The sequence below is a fragment of the Coturnix japonica genome, chromosome 1 (assembly GCF_001577835.2).
Source record: "Coturnix japonica isolate 7356 chromosome 1, Coturnix japonica 2.1, whole genome shotgun sequence".
Lineage (NCBI taxonomy): Eukaryota > Metazoa > Chordata > Aves > Galliformes > Phasianidae > Coturnix > Coturnix japonica.
In genome coordinates, this window is record NC_029516.1 from 40,624,017 (window position 1) to 40,639,596 (window position 15,580).

At 40.9% G+C, this 15,580-nt stretch overlaps 1 protein-coding gene across 1 annotated transcript in view; it reads left to right on the forward strand.

Moving 5' to 3' along the window:
* Positions 1-15,580, forward strand: part of PLEKHG7 (pleckstrin homology and RhoGEF domain containing G7) — a 22,213-nt gene continuing 6,633 nt past the window's right edge. Inside the window, exons 1-10 of the mRNA XM_032443883.1 lie at positions 1-731; positions 1,057-1,206; positions 2,949-3,044; positions 5,418-5,513; positions 6,766-6,879; positions 7,923-8,097; positions 9,617-9,732; positions 10,505-10,598; positions 13,504-13,583; positions 14,447-14,606. Of these exons, the coding sequence (XP_032299774.1) occupies positions 1,204-1,206; positions 2,949-3,044; positions 5,418-5,513; positions 6,766-6,879; positions 7,923-8,097; positions 9,617-9,732; positions 10,505-10,598; positions 13,504-13,583; positions 14,447-14,606 (934 nt within the window). The 5' untranslated portion in view covers positions 1-731; positions 1,057-1,203. The remainder of the gene's footprint in view (positions 732-1,056; positions 1,207-2,948; positions 3,045-5,417; positions 5,514-6,765; positions 6,880-7,922; positions 8,098-9,616; positions 9,733-10,504; positions 10,599-13,503; positions 13,584-14,446; positions 14,607-15,580) is intronic.

Sequence of the window (15,580 nt, forward strand, 5' to 3'; positions counted from 1 at the left end):
AGTTTTTCAAATCAAAGCTCAAAATCAACAAAATGAAAAATAAAAAAAATAAAATAAAATTCACCCAATATTTACATAACTACGATGGGAGGAGGAAGACTCCAAATCTGAGTTTTGCTGCTTTGTGCTTCTGTCTGTGCTGAAGGAAATGAAACGTTATTTGTTCTGCATTGTGATGGTAACCCATTGTCTGTTGCCATACCAATGTCTTGCCCCTCCAAAGACCATTTGGTTGCATGAACAAGACCTTACACACCCACACCTCTAAGTCACCTATGCACACCACCCGTGTACAAATAAACCATCTGTCTTGTCTATGTGTAGGAGATCATGGAGATATAAGGAAATCACATGGTTAAGGGCACACACCTTACAGATCATGGCAAGGTTACTGAGTTGAGTAAGCTTCTTATTAGTATTCTAAACATTGTATGAATTAGGTTTTTGGTTGTTTTGGTGTTTGTTTGTTTTTCTCATTAAACAGGCTAAAGACAAACAGAAGCAATCATCTGATCTGGAACACTGTCTTTCAACCATTAAGGCCATAGATTACGGCGCATATGATTTTTGCTGCTTCAAGGTATCAAAATACTCAGTACACTGTACCAAGGAAGCTATCAATTAAACTCTTCAGGATGAAAATAAGACAAAAGTTTTCTCCCCAAGTGAACATTTTTCAGTAAATTAATCTGGATACGAATCCCATCTGCAAAATTGAAGGATAAGCAGAGGTATATTAATAGTTTGAAATGGATGAGGGGAGCAATGTGAGCATCAGACTAGGCAGGCAACAGCCTTCACAACCACTCAGATTTTGCTGTGCTGCTCTGATTTGGGAAGGCACCTTCCTCTGAGAACAGCAGCAAGACAACCCGCTCACAAGCCAACAATCCACTCACCACCTCACCCTTCTGCTTCTCAGAGCTAACTATTATACTCAGGTCTCCACTCGTACTGGCAGCAAAATTCTTTATGTGAGCAAATAGATCATATATTCTTCTCATTTGCTCTTAAACAGTTGATGCAAGTTGGTTATTCTTTCTTCTTCCTCAACAGAATAAATCTTGGCATGAATTTATAAAGGCTCAACAAACTGAGCAGAAAGATGTCAACGGCCGACTGCAAGTGAAAAAGGAAGAAGCAGTGTGGGAACTTTTCACAAGTGAATGCACTTACTTTCTGGATCATTTGCTGGTTCTCAAGATGGTAAGTTCAGATTGCAACTCTCAAAAACGATTAAACAACATTTACCCTGCTGGCAGCACAGGAGATGTGAAGCCATCTGTAACCTCTCATTTGTTGTCTGCAGGACTCTTCCTTTTTCTCCCACATCTTCCCTGCTTTTCTTGTTTCTCTTTGGTTGTTGCTTTTTTCTTAATCTTGATGCAATCTCTTTCTCTGAACATGGCTTTAAGTGTCTCACAAATACATTATGATTGCAGATTCTTCTAATGATTTTGGATGATATTTCACCACTCCTCTCACAAACTCTGAACCAAAGCCACCCTCCAACTGGCATTATTGAATATTTCTCTATCACTTAAATACTTTTGGTTTAATTTCATACATATCTGTTATTTGATTTTCCTCAATATGGCATGAAAACAGCAGATCTGTAGTTCTGACTTTACAACAAGCAAGCCAACAACACTCCTCCCCAAAACTCCAGATTGCCTCCATGCTGGTGAATTTGAAAAGCTTTTCAGTATGGACAAGAATAGAACAGCTATTACTAAGAATAGAAATAGCGTGTAATATTTTTATTCATCACACATCATAAACTAGTGCAACTATTTTAAAGGATGGATGCTTCCCTATAATTCTTCCTATCTTTTTTCTCTTATTCTGCACAGACTATCTCAATTTTATTATTAGTTTAAGGAAAAACAGGTGAGGTTAGTGCAACAATTTCCATGTTGCTGAATAAGTAGTCTAAGCAGCACAAGAAGAATTGCAAAGTAAAGGGAATAAATAGAGGAGTGGGCTGAATTCCTTCTCCTTCACACAATAGAAAGAGATAGGAAAGGGATCAACAACATAAACAGGTTGGAAGTGTCCTTTCTTCTTGACTCTGTTTAGAGATGTCACAAGATTTCTAGAAATAAAATGAATACATAATGCAGGTGAATACTAGAAATACCATTTCACTGATTTTAATGAATCTCCATAGGGAACTTCAGGATCACAGTAAATCCCTTTTAAGCTCTCAAGTCTGCTGCTCCTGGCAACTAAGGAATTATGCAAGGCTGCACAAACACTCACCAGCAATTCAGTCTCAGCACCTGAGTGATGAGGGTTTTTTTCATTAATGCTTTTCACACATACACACTAAAAATTCCACTTAGAAATCTTAAGACTTTTTCAGCTCTCGGTCAGATTCGGCACAGCTCCAACATCCCTGTAAGAGCTTAGATAATGCACCATCTTAAGCAGTCAATAAATACAAAGGCAATTTTCACTCAGTACAGGTTAATAGAACCACGCAAATAGATGTAAAACCTGCACAAGCATTTTACTTAAGCTTTTCCAACAACTTTTCTCTTTTTCATGCTGGCTTCCAACACCTTGTGCAGTATGGGTTAGGAGGGTGTTTGAAAAAGGCACAGAAATCTGTAACTCTACAATTCTGATGCAATATTTTCTTTCCTTGCAAATCTCCAGTAGGGTCAGTGGCCCCATACAGACAGAGAACATAGACAGGACACTCTACTTCTGCAGTAGGTGCAGAGAGAGCCCAGAGTTATCACTCGTACCCTGCCCCTTTTCACAAAGCTCTGTATTTTGCAGTCAGGCAGGTCAGGAGAAGTTTCTCACAAAATCATCTTCTGCCCACCTCAAAATCAAGTGATCATTTCAGAATTACTATGTAAACTACTTTCATGAAGATACCATTATATATAAAAATAAGCACAACTGCTAAATAATATGGATTTGTTTTGTTTTTAAAGGTATTTATGAACACTCTAAAATACCTCCAGAGTCATGAATTTCTCTTGGACGTGGACTTATGGAGACTTTTTGCAAACTTGGAGGAGTTAAATAAGGTGAGTAAAAAAATAGAAATTAAAGAAGTGCAAGCTCTACTGAGATCAGAAACCAGACAGCCCAATAAAAGGAGATGAGGAGCCACCACTAAGGTTTCTATTCAGATTCAACACATGCAATTGAAGATGAGTTCAAATAATTAGTCCTTCTGACATTTCTATTTAGTATTGCAGTTTGGGTGTCTGGTTTAATTACTGCAAATTCTCTGGGAAAAGATGATGGAGAGTTCATTCAACAGTTGTTTCTGAAGCAAACAGGAGTTTGAGTTTCTCAGAAATAAAGTCCTTTTAAAATGATCTGTGAGCATAGATATCAACTACACAAACCTTACTGCAAAATTAAGAACAGCATCATAACTTCAGTGACAAGCTTTGTTTCTCAAATAGATGGATACCTATTAAGCCACTCTGATGGTGCAAGGAAAAACAACATGACAACCAGCCCTCTATAGCTAGGGTTTCCCCTGTGTGGGTGGAGGACTAATCCCAGCACAGAGCTAATGCTTTTCATCCATGTGCTACTCACCCCCATGCTTCCAGGAATGGGAAGATGAGGCTTGGCTACAGTGGGCTCTGGGTCTTTACTACTTTGTGGCCACTTGCTGGGAGGTCATTTCCAGCTCCTGAAAGTTAAAGCAGCCCATAAATCCAGAATAGTTTTTACATAGCTTTAGAAGTCACACAGAAGTTTTCCTTGACTTTAGAGCTATTTTAAGGGACTACAAAAGAAAACTCAACAAACATACTACTCTTAATAGCAAAGTGAATGTTGGAAGGGGCTCTTTAGCTTCACAAGATGAATGGCTTGGGTCAATCATTCTCTTAATGACTCATAACCCATATCCCATATCCTAAATAAATTTCCTACTTTAAGTTCTGTCTCTTGTTGTTAGGCCCTTGCCTTAACCATTAACATCTCACCTTTTTTCAGAGCAGAGACAATTAACCAAATGCATGAGCACATCTTTTCTCAGTAGCTGACCATGCACCAGGTGAACATGTTTGGAAATACAAGAAAAGAGATTTTATTTGATAGATTTCTCCTTTGTACTTGTTGTGAGCTAAGATCATAAAAGTCACCCAGCTACTAGAATTCACTTGATATGTCATTTCTGACCCCTTCCATTCTTACTTAAAGGAGGAAATTATGTGTATTGTTGCGTGTGATTTAGGAAACAAATAATACTTTGAGTTTGGTTGAAGCTTCATTGTGACTTGAGAGAATAATCTTTAATATGCTTTCCATTTTTTTTCTGATTTTGTTTTCATGATTAACAAGAAATTATCATTTACTGTGCATACTTGTTTAATTATGAGTAGGGGAAAAAAAGTAGCTACTCTCAGTGCTTACTATGGCTTTTTTTCATGCACTTTACTGCATGTATTTTTTCTTGACAGCAGGCTAAATCCATGAAAGAAGTCACATTGTCCTGTAAGCAACCGTGTTCCCAAACAAGGCAGTGCACGTAGCTACAACAGCACTTCATAGCAGTATCACAGAGGGTGGTGATGTTCTCTTCTGGTCATAGGGAAATATTAGATAATACGACATAAGAAAGTTTTTCAGAACTATGCCTAGAGAAAATGATAAGATTGATAAAGACCCGGCAAAGCCTTCAAACACAAGCAATGTCCCTTATCTGGACAGGACTGCTGCATGTTCTAACCATAGGCAACATAGAGCTTGAGCCTCTGACAATGTGCTGAACCCACACAATTCTTTCTTTATGACTGAACAAAAATTGTCAAAAGCTCAGCCTGGTTGTGAACTTGAGAGCAAACACTTTGAAAGGCAAGTAGAGGTTAGGAACAGGCTTTCACCCACACCTGACTGACAGCGTAGGTATCCTTGGAACGTTTAAAGTTAACTTGCAGGGCTTATGGGGTTTTCAAATGCAGTTTCTACATTTTAAAGCATTTTACAGACTTTTCCCTCATCCCTTAGAGCACAAAACAAACTCAAACTATGAAACATGATTTCTTCTTCAAATGAGTGTGAAGGCTTCAATTGTCACAGCTGTCACACACAATGTTTTCCTGAAGATACCATTCATCTATTGTGATTTTTCATGTTGATTCATGTCCAATACAGCTGTTGCCATAAGGTAATTTTAAACAGAATAATCATAATCCTGTTTCAAAGCTTTTGTCACATGGTACTGTCATGATGTAACTGGATATTTGTATAGATTTATTTTATCTTCTGACTAATTAAAGCACTTAATGTAATTTTCTGAAGGTAATGTCATGGTGATGTCATGGAGATAAGTGTTAGTCCTGAAGACCCTAAAGAGGCCAGGAATGAGAGATAAAGTTAATTTGAACTTAGGAAGTCCAGTCATGCTCGTTTCTCTTTTTCTTCCCATTACTTAGATAAGTCTCAGCTTTGTGGAAAATTTTTTTGAAACAGTGAAAGAACGTGTCAGTGAGTCGGGATCAGCTATGAACTTCATCTCCGTACTCGGAAAGGTAACACGATTAGAAATAGTCTTGTTTAACTTCAGTAGGTCTTTGCAACAGGTCATTTATCAGAGCATGCCTTAAAGCAGTCAAATCAGTCAAGGACACGCCAGATGTCACAGGCAGATTGGTCTTAGCCTCTCATACCTCCCACCAGTAGGGCATTTTTATTCATTGACATGTTTGAGGTGGTTATTGAAAGCTGCTCTGTACATGGAACAAAGCATGGAAAAACATTCCCTTCCTGGGGAACCACAGCCCAGACCTTGAGGAGACTTCGTCATCAACAGAACCAAGCTTCTCCCTCTGTGGGGGAGGTTTCCCCAAAGCCAGACACTGGCCCAGTCTCCAGCTGTACCCTGCCTCCTTCCAGTCCGTTGTGTAGATCTTCCCTTTACTCCACATGCTAGATCCACAAATGTATTAAAGTGAGCATATAATAGCTCAATGGGATACATATGCACTGCGGCCTGTGTCTGCTAAATGAGAGGCAAGAACAGATCCATCTACCTTGCTGCTGCCAAGACATTCAGGTCATCAACATTATAGGCAAGAGAGTGAGAACAATGTTCAAGGGTTCTCCCATAAGCATTTTATTTCCTGCACAACTTCCTTATGGCCAAACAGCAGGTAATATTAATGCAGACAGGAAATCATGAAGTATACCACTGTGATAGCCAAACTTGAACTTACTGCAGCAGTAGAGACCAATAGAAAGCTTCTGGGAAAGACCCTACCTCATGGTTAGGATTTTAAAGAGGCAAAGAGAGTCAACAGCTGGGCTTCTTACCCCCATTTCCTCTGACTTCAAGTGTTCCAGTCCCAGAAGAAATGAGTTTTATCACTGATGTCATTCAGAATTTCTAAGAGCTATCTAACATACGTGGACACAAAGTGGCACATTATGTGAGGCCACATAAATCTCTTGCACAGAGTGTTTTTGATCTTCAGCTTCTACATCAGTTTCATACTGTTTATTTTTAAATTGAACAAAGTCTAAAACTGCTTCACTCCTCTGCAGAGCCACCAGAACTGGGCTCCTATTCACTGTTTGAACCCTTCCCCACCTTTATTTTTTAGTATTGTACTAATTTTAGTACTGCTTAACTCAGCCTTCACTCTTTTCATTTCTCCCTCTTCCACTCTCTCCCTACATACAAGGTAATCTCAGGTAAAACCCACATTATAAAGCTAAAAGCAGTGTTCCTCCTTTTGTCATCACATTTTCCTTTCTTGACGAGCTCTCAAACCTCTTCTGCAGTTTTTCCAGGGTGACCTCTGCCAGACACACCAGATTTATTGCCTCAATTATACCTCCGCTGTCTTCTACTTGGAAAAGCTGAGACAGAGAGAAGATTTTGGCATCTACCTCAAGGTAAAGTGATGGTTTTGTTCTTGTTATCTCCAGCCTTTCTGTCTTTTGACAGGATTTTATCAGCAGACCAGAAAAGCTCACTAGAAGCAAAACTGTGTAGACATCATTTTATGTAAATACTTGAACTGCAGAGAATAATCATGGATACAAAGTCATCCTTCAGAGTACACCTTTTCCTTTGTCCATATTTGCAATTTAGAATAAGTAAGAGTAGGAAAGAGCCAAGAGGAAAAAAAATAAGGCTGTATTTTTACAGACAGACAATACATACTGTTAGCCTTAAGCATTCATATGTTCCGCACATAATCCCTTGACAAACTGACCTACATTTTAACCAAGGAAGCACATGACTCAGTGAGAGGGATGTCAGTGAGGAGCCAGAGAGCCTCAGGAACATTGCAGGTGTTGACTGGCATCACGCACACATGCATAGAGTCATACTGATGGGCTGGGAGGGTCCGGGCTGAGGATAGTTCATGGAAATTGTCAACACTAACACTGCATCTGTTCCCTATGGATGACCTGGCCTTCCTCACATCAGCAGTGATGTACACTGGCCTCAAAGCCAGAGAAGAGCACCATGATTTCCTTCTCCATAAGGGAAGGGATACATAACACAAGGCAAAAAAAGACAAGACAGATAGCCAGGAGTACATCAGTGGATTCACATGGCTTGGGAGCCTGCAGAGAAAGAGCAGGGTGGGTTTTGGCCAGGCTATGGCAAGAAGGCTGGGCTGCTTTGCTTGCACAAGAGAATCTATTAATCCATACCCCCTTAGAGAGGAAGCAGCATCTTGGGTGGTAGGAAAAGCAACCACTGCGGAGACAGCATTTATGAAGAACAATAGAGCAGGTTCTATTTCTGCTTCAATGCAGCAACTGCACATACAGTATCTATAGCCTTTTCATCGCCCTTACCCTCAGTAAGAAGTTTGTCCTCAATTAGCCCATTTCATTACAGCTGATGATGCAGAAAGATGCATACAACCTCACTGCCAGAGAGCAAACAGAGGCCTAAGAGAGATGCTCTTTTTCTCCAGTAGTGGTGTGAGCAGAAGGAGCAGTGCAGGAGGCTGCACCTGCCAGAGCTGCTGGTGGCTCCTCTGCACCGCCTGACCCGCTACCCCCTCCTCCTGAACAACATCTGGAAGAGGAGCACGGACAAAACAGAGAAAGACTCTATCTGGTCACTTAAAGAGAAGGTGGAAAAGTCCATACGTAAGTGGCTACGGTTAAGTCAAAAATGTGCAATTAACAATTAGTAAGTTATGTGGTGTCTTTGTGCTCCTGCAGAGAAGGAGGGAGGATGTACATGCCTTTCTACAACCCTGAGTCCTTCCTCATTCTGTAGGAAATGATCGGTGTCACCCCTGGGCCCTCTTAGCAAGGTCATAGGACTCCCCACATCAGTGACTCACTTGTGTTGGCTCAGAGTCATTTGCAGCAACATGGAAACAATTAACAGCAGATCAAAAATTGGAACAAATCAAGAAAAATCCCAAACAAAGAAGTCTTTGAGTTGGATTTATGTCTGAAGAGGATTTGTTGGGGCTAATCCTTAATAGGCTAAAATACCACTCACAAGGGGAATATTATGCCAGTGACCTTTTGCTAGATGACAGGGTCCTACCATGAAAAGCAGCAGATGAGCCATCAGAGCTACAATTTTTCTCCTGTTAAGGGGTTGGTCAAGGAAATTTTTCTTTTTTTCTCTTTGTATTATGCCCTAAGAAATTTATCAATTCAGTAGGTACACAGCCAGGGTGCAGTATGTGTCTCCAGTTGGGGACTCTCAGCATGACCTCCACTGCTGACCTTTGGGCTCATCCCTGTTCTTGCTGAGGTGGTAGAAGAAAGCAGACAGGGCTCTTTTCCAGTCTTTGCTCCAGAAAGATCAGGTGGTTTTCTGTCACTAAATGGTGGAGCTCTGCTGGGAGGAAGGAGATGTGGATATGATCCCACAACGACATAGGATATCTAGGGAACAACAACAAAGATCTTTCCAGTGTTTAGATTTGGTTACATTACCCCTAAGGTTACCTCTGAGGCAAGGAAATCAAAGACAGGAGCTGTCAGCCTCTTTATTCACAGACCTGACAGAGGTCAGCCATAATTTATTGACAAGTAAGCCAGTGACATAAGGAATAGCATCAGTTCCAGATTTCTGATGTATATGAGAATTATCTGAAACAACTCTTTGCAACATCATTCAACATGAAAACTCTGAAGTTAAACTACAGGTCCATTAAAGTTTCTCCTGCAACTGCCCTCAATCAGCAAAGATGGAAATCTCCATTTTTCACATACTTCATTCCAGTTATATACTTCAGCCACTTCTGGCACTGCTCCTCCTTAAAAGGTTCTCATTATTTTCAACAGCCTTTTGATCAGACCGTACGTAATGAAAATTATTTTTCTCTCACCACTTCAGACAGTTCAGAAAGGCAGACTTTTTACAATAACTTTTTAAGGCAGTCATTTAAATGAGTTTTATACAAATCCCTCACTTGCTAAGGTAGATTAATGGATAGCACTTTTGCATTCAGCAGCAAATTTGGGCCTCTTTGAATGCATAGTTTGATACTCTGCTGATCTAAGTAGAGTTTAGTCATTGCTTCCAGTGAAGCCAGGACTCCATCCTTTGGCTTCCACTAGAGATAATCAGTATTCATCACCTTCAAGAAAGCAGCCTATTTTTTGCCAGCCTTGGCAGTAACCGATGCTTTACATATTTCAGGGGATCTGGAAGGTAAAGTCAAGTGGTTGGACAACTTTCAGAAATTCAGGCAGCTCCATGAGGTCATAATTTGGCCTCAAGTGTGGGATCGTGACAAGAGATTCTTTGTCCCAGAGGTAAGCAGAATTCTTAAGGGCGTTTTTCCTTGGGGAAGGCTTAGTTTCCAATCAGTAACGCAGCCTAAAGCCAACTGATTGTCTGTACTCTGCTTGCTATGGTGGGCTCTGCCCCAGAAGGAGCAGCCACAGCCTAAGCACACAAACGCTGTAGGTGAACACTTAGGCTGCACACAGTCCCCTGGACGGCAGCATGGGTTGCTGCTAACATCCCAGAGAGTGTGATGGGAAGAGCTGGGAGGACTGCTTGCTTTTAGGGTGCAGAATGAAATGAGATAGATATATTAATGTATTTTTTTAAAGCAGTGAGCAAATAGGAAATATTTGCTTCTTCCACTCTTCATGGTAAGCCGGTTCCCTATTTCTTATTTAAATATCATTTAAAGTTACCCAGCATCCCTGAGAACACATACACCTTTCTTTTGTGGTTGCTCCCTCACCGAGACAAAGACTTTAAACAGCTTTATGGAAATATCATCAGGAGAGTCTCACCCCGAGGATTATGTCTGTTCATGTGCAGAGCTGAAAAAAACATTACATTTACTATGGAAGAGAAAAACCCAGCTTAACATTTCATAAGCTTAAACACATTTAAGCAATAGCATTGCAAAAGAAATGCTCACTCAGTCATGCTCACTTATTAGCGCTGTAGTGTACTTAGCCTGATACATCAGTATAGGTGGTCTCCATTTAACTGCTGGGTGCCTCCCAGTTTGTAACTGGATATGTGAGATTCCTCATTTTCTCACTGTCTTTTTCTTTTTTCTTTAAGTGTTTGAAACAAAGCTTGAGAGAGAACAGCACTGAAAATATTTTGTGTTCAGCAAGCAGACGACTTCTTCATGACGGGAAGCTGACACTGGCAGGTAACACCCCTATGTTCTGGTATTACTACTCAGCTTAGTAAAATTATACTCTGCTATGGCAGCCCAGGATGAATTCTAAGATACTACAGGCAGCTGCAGGAAAGAAGAAGCAAACATCTTGTCAGAGAGAGCCTGAGAAATAGCCAGACTGCCAAAGGGATGAGTAATGCTCATGATTACTTATTGGCACATCTGGACATTCAGTCTATCAGGCGCTCAGGAAATTAGCTCGACTCACCTATGCCTGTCACTCGGAGGGAGAGTTACACTGTCAGGTTCAAGACTGTAGCAAAAAGACATTGGGAAGTTTAGACTGTCCTATGTAAAGTGCCCCACGTGCCTGAAAACTGGTATCAGGAAGCCTCACCTCTGGCACTGTATGTTGCACATTGTACTTAAAACGAAAAGTCCAGAGGTTCTTTTTCATTTTGTACTTCATCTTTGCTAAGACTGCTGTTCTGATGCAAAGCTTGGAACAAGAAGGTAATACATAAACAACATCAAGCTGAGTGTCTTCCATTAGCAGCACACCTTGCTGGCATGCCTGCCACTAACACCACACACAGCACAGCAGTCCCACATCAGCGTGCTCACAGCCACCTACCACACTGGCACTGCTGAGAGTAGCAGGCAGAGGCTGCTTACTTGGAAGCTCCTGCCTGCAAATGAGAGAAGCAGTTCCTCTTTGTCTGGCAAGAAGAGTCTGGGAGTTTGGATCACTTGGAGAAGAGCAGCATCTGAAAGGTGGAAGCAGCACGCAAGAGTGGCTGTAGCAGAAGTTGGCCCAGCCACTGCTTTACAACTCCTTCACCACCCTGACAAGAGCAGAGGTACAGAGAGGGAGATCCCAATACTTCCTGCCTCCCACCTTCACTATTAAGTTTCACAAAAGGAGCAGTGAAAGGACAGAGCACAATTTTCAGTGGTTTTGGTTTTCTTCCCACAAGAGGAGGATTGCAGTGGCAGAGGAGAAGGTGCAGCACCAGGGACAGGTGAAGCAGAGGGAAAGGGTGCTGCTGATGTGTATGGGGTGGTGGGAAAAGGAAGAAAAGACATTTATGGCAGCATTCTCCCTGCGCTCGTTGACCTCTTGACAAGGCATCAGCACACAGTGCAGTGATGTAAGGGTGGACATCAGGCAGACACATTTCTTTTTGTGATACGTAATCAGAAAATGGAGAAGGCATGAGCATAACTCTTACCACCAAGATAGCCAGCTGCCTGCAAGCTGCAGTATTGAAGTGTCTTGTATCTGGCCACCTGTCTGGATGAAATATGTTTCAAGTCACAACTGAAATGTAATGCTGCACAAAGAAAGAAGCATGTCCTAATGTCACACCCCGGATTCAGACAAATCTGTTGTTAAGGTGAACTGTGCTTCTTTGAATGAAACTACAGCCCCTGAGACCACAATTTTGCTTTCTGGCAATCTTAGAATCCAAAAGGAAATGCTGAACTTAGCCACAAGGTAAAGAGATTAATTAATAAAACCTAACTTCAGACATGCAAAAGATGTGATAAATTCATGAGATATCAGGAGAAGTTGAAAGAACAGTGGTTTTGACCGTGGGCTTCCAGAAGTCCCTTCCAGTGATTGCCAAGCCATGTTTTTGTGAGCAAAGGATAAAAGAAACAGGAAAAAAAAAAGGATATATATTTATCGCCCAGAGCAGTAAATAGGGTTTGCAACAAATAATTCCTTCCTGTGTAATGCCTACAAAAGCCGCATTCTGTATGAGAGATGCTGTGGAAAAATATCCTATCAAGTTTTTGACTTCATAGAAATTTACACAAGTGTAGTTTTAAATACACATCAATAGCCCAACCTACAGTCTTCTGAATCTCCTCTGGCACACAAGATGATTCTCATGGCATTTCCTTTTCAGTAGTTACTGAAGGTGTTTTGTACAATCTTAACGTAAATGGTTTCCAAGACAAAGCATTTCAGAACAAAGCATCCAAGTATTTTATCATCCTGCAAATTGCCTGGAAGCAATAGCTCTGAGCATGCCTATTTGCAGCAAAGAATAGCTGGGCTTTTCATGCCCCCAGAGGCTTTACCAGTTTACAGACTAGACAGAGGACTGATAAAGGATAAAGCCTGCAGCAGAGATAGAGAGTGATTCTGGAGGTTAAGTAGGACAGCAAGTTGAGACAAAACAGGGAAATGAAAGACAAGCGGACAAAGGAATAAGGAGGTGCTGTAAACGGGGAAAAGATCAAAAGACAAAACTCCACAAATCCAGTCACGCAGAGAGCTTCCATTAAATTATTCCCTATTATTTCTATAGAGATAACAATGGAATTTTCACCAAGGCATGGAGATATATCTTCAAGACTTAGAAGTGTTCTCACAGACACCTGTTGTTGTATGTCTCACATCCTCATGACCTTCCAAACAAGGAAGAAAAGAGAAGCCAACTCTCTGTTTTGTGTAGTTTTTGAAAGGCCTTTGTGACACCATCAACTAACATTTCATCAATATGATAGTTTGTGCAGAAGGCTGCAGACAGGTATTTATAGGTACTAGAAAAGAGTGGCATTTCACTACTTCCTTACCTCTGACATTTTCAGAAGGTTACTTATTTACCAGGTAGGTTTTGCTAATTTGCAGCATGCCAGCTGTTGCATTCAGAGGCACTTCACACATCACTTCTGCTGGCAGGCAGTTGTTTTTACATAACAAGGTAGCTACTACAAATAATAGCCAAAGTCATGAAAAAGAATAACACATTTAAGATTGAGAGTGCAGACTGGGATGCCAGTAGTTGTGTACTGTATTGCAAACCATGTATCTTTGTTAAGTGTTCTATAAGATGCAGTGATTCCTACATGTGCCTCAATGTCCAAACAGCAATTCCTTAAAATAATCATGCCATCACATTGGCTTCTTTTTCTTCCTCAGAAAACACAAGACTTCTTGATGTCTACCTCTTCCTATTTGATGATTTCCTATTAATCACCAAAATTAAACGTAACAAAAAGGTAATAACAGATACAGAGGTATGTGATTGCAGTTGTTACCATGTTTTCCATCTGGATAAATGAATGAACCCTGTTTCTAGACTCAGTATGTTACAAGAGAACTATGGGCAGAACTTGCATTTCTAGATCATAACATTTTCCTGATGCTGTTCTTTTATGCTAGATTTTTTAAGCTCATAAGTTTCAAGAATATAAGTTTTATAATGCTCCTCTTATGATTCAGTCCAACCCAGAAATACAAGTATGCAGAAAAGTATCTAGCTAGTTAAGTTTACAAAGCTGATATAAATTAAGTCTAAGCAGTCCTGTACTAAATATCAATAAACTTATGGTTGAATTAAGAGGTATTAAAATAATAGAAGCAGTTGTTCTGCTTTTATAGGATGTAGAGATGTTGCTCTAGAATAATTCATTGCACAACACCATCCTATAGCATGGAGAGGGGTGAAGGGAGCAGGGATGTTGGTGAACATTTTGAGTGAGCTTGTGACCCACTTGGAGACCCAACAATCCCGCATTCTGCACGTTCATAAGGGGAGACAGGGAAATGTGTCTCCGAGACACTGAGAAAATCTCCTAATATTGAAAGGATAGGTGGAAAAGGATCTTTGAACATCTTCATTTTCTTTCTGAGGACCTTTATTGTGTTTCTATCGTGTCATTTCAATACAAGGTACAACCTTGACAAGAGATTTCCAGGTACTGATGAGTTTTTCAGAGAAATAGTTTCTGCTGTTGCTCTGGCAAATAAACCACAGAACACCTTTGATAAGACAGAGCACATAATTTAGGGCTGTTTATTGCCTCTACTTCATGAGCAGATGGCAGACAGCATACTAATCAACTTCATTTTCTATTCTCAGAAATACGGGGGCTCAGACACAGGCTTAACCCTTGTCTGTCCTTCCCTTGCTCTGGAGCTGCAGTCAGTTGTAAGAGAAGGTGGGTTTTGCCAAGTCCTGGACCAACCCATCCCACTGGACAGATTAATACTGAAAAATGTTGACCCCATCCATGTAACAGGTACACCCCTGTGTGCATTTGAATGTTTTCAACAAAGCTTCCTCTATGCTTGATGTATGCAGCGGTTTAAGGATAAGATGCTATTTGCTCACAAACCAGCCCCCAGCTGCATGAAGCACAAAAGCATCAGCAGTAGTTGACTTACCATGACCTTTGGACACCAACATTACAGCCCAAATCCCCCTGCCTGAAACAGGCACTTTCACATGAGTGACTCTCAGGTATATTCCATTCACCCCACAGGCATAAAGACTCCCAACAACTTCTCTGTCATGAGCCAACTATTTTCTTATCACAAACAGAAATCATCCACCCTAAATCAATGTTTCCCATCTTCTAGACCTCCAAACACACCACTCTGGGAAACCACTTCTAGTAATGTCTGGCATGCCTTTGGGTGCAGTGGGGAGGAGGACCAGCCTCCACAGAGAGTGACTTGTAAAGGAGGATGTTAACTAAGACACTTTCTCAAATCCAAGCTTGAGTAGGGGGAGCAAGCATGAAAACAATTAGACTTTCTCTTTAATCTGAGCCACTTCCACAAGCTTACACACCTTAGTCTAACACTGACAAATCCCAGGAAACTCCGAATATCAAAGAGAAATAAGAAAAATACAAATCTCCAGGCTCCAGGGCCTGACAGCCATCCTAATCCCAAGGACAAGGAGGAAAAGCTTGGGAAGCTAGAGCAGTCAGTGAAAAAAAGTCAGTAAATGTGGAAAATAAGCCTAGGGCATGTAAAATTTATGATAACCTTGAAACACATTCACCCAGAGTAATTAGCATTCAGCATCACTGCTGATAGGAAATAGAGGTAGGCAATAAAAGGCAAATGACTAAAGATGAGGTAAGTGGATGAGCACAGAGGAGAATAACCTTTGTTTAACCATGCTCCAGACACTGTCTGCCTGCCTGACAAACCTCCTGACAACACAGTGTAAATCAAGCCAACACAGGGGCAGCTCTGGGCCCCC